The 5,635-nt window shown below is 37.5% G+C and overlaps 1 protein-coding gene across 1 annotated transcript; it reads left to right on the top strand.

Moving 5' to 3' along the window:
* Positions 1 to 236: 236 nt before the first annotated feature.
* On the top strand, positions 237 to 5,370 carry LOC113347932 (E3 ubiquitin-protein ligase ORTHRUS 2-like). Its single transcript, XM_026591624.1, has 9 exons — positions 237 to 791; positions 1,509 to 2,053; positions 2,204 to 2,329; positions 2,784 to 2,883; positions 3,025 to 3,086; positions 3,203 to 3,305; positions 3,573 to 3,726; positions 3,848 to 4,062; positions 4,249 to 5,370. The coding sequence occupies exons 1-9, from the start codon at positions 342 to 344 to the stop codon at positions 4,954 to 4,956; spliced, it is 2,463 nt and encodes an 820-aa protein (XP_026447409.1). The 5' UTR covers positions 237 to 341; the 3' UTR covers positions 4,957 to 5,370.
* The last annotated feature ends 265 nt before the right edge of the window (positions 5,371 to 5,635 follow it).

Here is a 5,635-nt window from a genome sequence, read left to right as displayed (position 1 = left end):
TTCAAAATAGAAGAGCAATAGCATGCTTAAAAAGAGCTAAAGGGGGTAGTTTAGGAAAACACAAGAAATCACAGAGACAGATAAAACAAGATTATCCATGTACAGAAAATGTTTCGAAAAGTAATAATATTTTTTCCAAGACAAAATAGAGGGAAAATTCAAACCCTTTCCGAAAAAAACTCCTCTCTATCTCAAAAACCCTTTTAAATCCCTGGCCTCATTCGTGAAATCGAAAGTCCCATCACTCTCACCACCACTCCGCCTTTCTCTCTCCAACACTTCCCTGCTTATCCTGCGCACCCATCACCACCACCACCATCATCACCCCCACCTCCGCCTCCATGTCTCAACTCCCATGCGACGGAGATGGAGTATGTATGCGTTGCAAAACAAAACCAATATCAGAACTCGAAACCCTAGTCTGTAAAACATGCGTCACACCATGGCACGTCAGTTGCTTAACAACACCACCAGAATCATTATCTTCTACTCTGAAATGGGATTGTCCAGATTGTTCGATGATTTCTGATGATTCGGTTCCTGTTGTTGATGCATCGAGTTCTTCTAATGAACTGGTGAGTTTGATTCGTAAGATTGAAGGTGATACTACACTTACGGATCAAGAGAAAGCTAAGAAACGACAACAACTGTTGTCTGGATCATTGAAATCTTCAGATCTTGATGATGATGAGATGAAGAAGAAAAGTGGTGGTAGGAATGATATGATGAAGATTCTGGATGATAAACTTAACTGTTCCTTTTGCATGCAGTTACCTGATAGACCTGTTACTGTAAGTACTTTCTCTCATTTTGATTTTGATTTTATTTATTTTTTTTTGGATTTTTTGATAGTGATTTAGTAGGGTTTAACAGTAATGGTGAATATTAATTGAAGTTTAGTTAGGGTTTTGATAAATTGTTTTAATTAATTTTTAAGTTCGATTAGTGAAGTATTTAGAGAATTGATTTCATGGCGGATTTCACTCCTCATTTGGGGATTTTTTTTGTTGTTTGTTTGAATTCGTCTTTGATTATTTAATATTGTTCTTTTTTGTCTCTCCCTGTAATTTTTAAAAAGAGTAAAAAAATGTCCTAAATCAGGGGTGTTGATTTGATAGGGGGAAATTTCTGTTTGTTTATGTTGGGAATGGAAACTTTTATTTATGGTTTAATGTTGTTTTTTACTTTGTTTTTTAAACTTTCCATTATTATGTTGTGGTCACTGGTCATAGACATTGCCATTAAAGTATTCTTCATTGTTTGGAAGTTTCTAAATTTACATTGTGGTCCTTAAAAGGACTTCAATTGACATTTGTGTCTTACATTTTAACCATGGGTATAGTGAGTACATGATTGTACTTATCAATAGGTTTTTACATTTGGTTTTTGGATTTTTCAAACCTTCATATGATGTAATAATTGTTGTTTCTTTTCATTTTTGTGTGAGTAATGATGGATTCAGCTTGTAGTTTGATTTTTGGTTGAAATTGGGTTGTTAATTGTTGCAGACTCCTTGCGGTCACAATTTCTGTTTAAAATGTTTTGAGAAATGGGTGAGGGCGAAGCAAGTAAGGAAACCAGAGTGTCCCCGGTGTCGCACTGAGATTCCTAAGAGCATGCTAACTAATCCAAGGATTAACTCAGCCCTTGCTGTTGCAATTCGTATGGCAAAGGTAGCACGGAATAGCGGTTCAGTGGCAGGTCCAGTGAAAGTCTATCATGTTGTTCAGAACCAGAGTAGACCAGATGAAGCATTTACAACAGAGCGGGCAAAGAAAACTGGGAAGGCTAATGCTTGCAGTGGGAAGATCTTTGTTACTATCCCGGCTGACCACTTTGGACCCATACTTGCTGAGAATGATCCTAGGAGGAATCAGGGGGTGTTGGTTGGGGAGTCATGGGGAGATAGACTGGAATGCAGACAATGGGGTGCCCACTTTCCTCATGTCGCGGGAATTGCTGGGCAGTCTAACTATGGTGCGCAGTCTGTGGCTCTTTCAGGAGGTTACCAAGATGATGAGGACCATGGAGAGTGGTTCCTCTACACAGGAAGGTGAACCTATATAGACTCTTGTTCTGATTTTGCATATTAATGCTTTATGTCTTAGTCTAGGGTGTTTTTACTCATCTGCCATCTCATGTTAATGTTTTATTGCATAGATTCTAATGGTTAATTTAATGAAATCCTTTGTCCGGTAAACAGTGGGGGAAGAGATCTCAGTGGCAATAAACGCACAAACAAAGAACAGTCATTTGATCAAAAGTTCGAGAAATCTAATGAATCGCTGCGTGTTAGTTGCCGAAAAGGATATCCTGTACGTGTTGTGAGGTATGTTCAAGTTTTTCTTACTTTTCCCTTTGCATTCCTGGGAGATCAATCCATTCAATGTAGATAGTGAAAAGCGATTCTTTTATCCATTTTCCCAATGCAGTGAAAATCCATATATTTATACTGCATGATTTACTTGTGGATCATTGAAAGATCTACCCCACCAGGGCTTACATGTTGGTTTGTTACTAAGCTGTTAAATTTTTTAAACTGGTAGTTTTTGTTAATTGATCCATCATTATTATTTGAAGCTATTGTCCAGTGCCACCTAAAAATATGAACTAATTGTGACTGTAATAGTAGTTCATTCAGTTTATTAGATCTTCTTATTGTATTTTTATTTTTGAAATCACAATGTGCTGTACATATATATCTTATCAAGTTAAATTATCTGTTAGTTAAACTTATTTCTTTTTTAATTTGTGTTTGAACTTTTAGACATTGCAACTTTCAGGTCGCATAAAGAAAAGCGCTCATCATATGCTCCAGAAACTGGGGTTCGATATGATGGAGTTTATAGAATAGAAAAATGTTGGCGAAAAATTGGAATCCAGGTGTGATGGTTTAACTTTACATGTCTTTACTTTTAGAAAAATGTTGGCGAAAAATTGGAATCCAGGTGTGATGGTTTAACTTTACATGTCTTTACTTTTCTGCCAGTCTGGATTGATCTAATGAGTAAGTGTTATTTACAGGGCCATAAAGTCTGTAGGTATCTCTTTGTTCGATGTGACAATGAACCTGCTCCTTGGACAAGGTTCTTTAGTTTTTTTTTTCATTATGTTTCGGTTTCCTTTTCTCTTCCTAATTACAGAGATCCAGATATCCGTAGCTACTTTGTATCAACTTAATTCTCTGCGTCATCAACTGTAGTGATGAGCACGGAGACCGTCCCAGACCTCTACCTGTTATTAAGGAGCTTAGCGGGGCAACTGATATTACTGATAGAAAGGACAGTCCATCTTGGGATTATGATGTGAGTTACGTAGCTGTTTCATTTCCGCTTATTCTTTACCAAGTTTTCTCATGTGGTATCCCTTCAGATATTGCTATCTTCATTTTAGCTTTATTTTAATTTTAACATGTAAACATTTTCTTCTACTCTAAATTTCCTTATTTTTCAGTCCATTGTAGGTAACTTTTAATAGGAGTGGCTGCTGTGCTGTTATGTTGAGCAATTCTATTTTGAAGTATTTATGCATGTTTTCTGAAAAGGTTAACCGGGAGTTTCCTTGTCTTTTAGGAGGAAGAAAGTTGCTGGAAATGGAAAATACCTCCACCTCCAAGTAACAAACCCGTGCAGACAGGAAATCCTGGAGATACTGAAGATTTTAAGAAAGAAAGGAAAGCATGGAAAAAGGCACAAAATAAGTCCCTTACAGAGCAGTATCTGAAAGGTTTGAACTCTCTCTCTCATATACATCTATCCATTACAAACAAAATCACTGCGAACATGGTGGTGTCCAATTCATAATTTAACAGCATGTTGCTCAGCTTCTATCCCGGTTCTTGTTGCAGGGTTCAAATGTCAACTTTGCCAGGAAGTGATGACTCTTCCCCTGACAACTCCCTGTGCTCACAACTTTTGCAAGCCTTGCTTAGAGAATGCTTTTGCTGGTAAGACTTTTGTTAGAGAGAGGTCTTCTCATGGGAGGACACTTAGAGCACAAAAATCAATAATGAAGTGTCCGTCATGCCCGACAGACTTATCTGAGTTCCTTCAAAACCCTCAGGTATGAAATTATTTCACATTGTAACAGCTAAGATCTCTGGCATCATTTATGTGACAAGATTATCATGCACACGTTATATTGTTTATGTACTCTGCTTTGTATAGAAATGAAGTCCATGATGCACTACTGGTGTTTTTGCTTTGGAGATACTGAAGTTTTTTGTTTATGTACTCTGCTTTCTATCAGGTTAATAGAGAGCTGATGGGTGTCATAGAAGATCTTCAACGCAAGGCCAAGGAGGAAAATGATGAGGGCCCAAGTGAAGAGTTAGATGAGCCTGAAAATATGGTTGAAGCCGCTGAAGAAGGGAGTGTCAATTCTGACTTGGTGGAAGGTAATCCAGAGACCGAGGGTGAGCCTAAGCAGATGAACAAGCGCTTAAAGACTGAAGCTTCAGATTTATCTGGAAATGCAGATGGGTCTGAGTTCAAGGATGGCGAATCTGTAGTGGAGGAGATGAAACTTGATGTCACAGATGGAAACAATGTTGTAGAAAGTAGGGCAGCAGGAGAAACTATTGCAGCTGAAACCAAGCTTAAAAAGGTACCAGCAAAAAGAGTTAGCAAGAAGAAAGCTGAGGTTGAGCCTATGCAGATGAACAAGCGCTTAAATACTGAAGCTTCAGATTTATCCAGAAATGTAGATGGGTCTGAGTTCAAGAGTGGCGAATCTGCAGTGGAAGAGATGAAACATGATGTGGCAAATGGAAACAATGTTGTGGAAAATAGTGCAGCAGAAGAAACTATTGCAGCTGAAACTAAGCTTAAAAAGGTACCAAAGAAAAGAGTTAGCAAGAAGAAAGCTGAGGAGACAGCAGTTGCCGTTGTTGTGAGCGATGGAAATGATTCACCATCTAGCCCTCTTCAAATTGGTTCAGATGACAACATTGAATGATGTTGGTGGTAAGAAATTCTATTTACACACTGATATATGGTGTTTTGTTTATTGGTAAACGGAAATTAGGGTGGTATACTTGGTAGTCTTTTGTGGATCTTTTTTGGGAGATTTTTTTGTGGGGGGTATAGTTGAAAACAGGTATATAATCACATGGATCAGGAGAAGGGGGTATACAAGCGTATCAATACAGAAGAGATAAAGAACAGTGCAAGCAGATTTGATCTTTCTGTTTTATTTTGAAGTATTTAAATGTCTTTTATTTCTATGTCTGAAACTATTTTGAAGGTTAAACTTATTATTTAAACCTTAAGTGGTGAATCAGTATAGATTTTATCACTGTTATATTTATGTCTCTGAATCATGATGTTATTGTTATGTCAAGTTTTCCAGATCTTCTGAAAGTTTTCCAGATCTAGCAAGTCTGTTTTTAAGCGGGGAATATATTTGTTGAATTTGGATATTATACCGTTGGAAGTATTCTTGGTTACGAAATGATGTTTTTGACAGTCGAAGGAGCACATGTATTGTTAATCAGGTGCTCTCACATTGTATATTTTGTATAGCCTTTTCTGCCGTAACTTCCTTCTGTAGGCTCCTACGAATTAGTATGTGCGCATGTCGGAAATTTGTTGTAATCGGTGATGAATCTAAGATGGTGAAGACATAAGGTGGAAGT

Source organism: Papaver somniferum, chromosome 2 (genome assembly GCF_003573695.1).
Source record: "Papaver somniferum cultivar HN1 chromosome 2, ASM357369v1, whole genome shotgun sequence".
NCBI lineage: Eukaryota > Viridiplantae > Streptophyta > Magnoliopsida > Ranunculales > Papaveraceae > Papaver > Papaver somniferum.
The sequence above is the reverse complement of the archived record's forward strand: the minus strand, read 5'-3'. Positions and strand labels throughout refer to the sequence as shown.

What these genes read in the sequence shown, in the direction of transcription:
- LOC113347932 (XM_026591624.1), top strand. Translation starts at nt 342, where the DNA reads ATGTCTCAACTCCCATGCGACGGAGATGGAGTATGTATGCGTTGCAAA. An exon ending in TACCTGATAGACCTGTTACT is followed by an intron (nt 792 to 1,508) that starts GTAAGTACTTTC and finishes TAATTGTTGCAG; the next exon opens with ACTCCTTGCGGTCACAATTT. An exon ending in GGCGAAAAATTGGAATCCAG is followed by an intron (nt 2,884 to 3,024) that starts GTGTGATGGTTT and finishes TGTTATTTACAG; the next exon opens with GGCCATAAAGTCTGTAGGTA.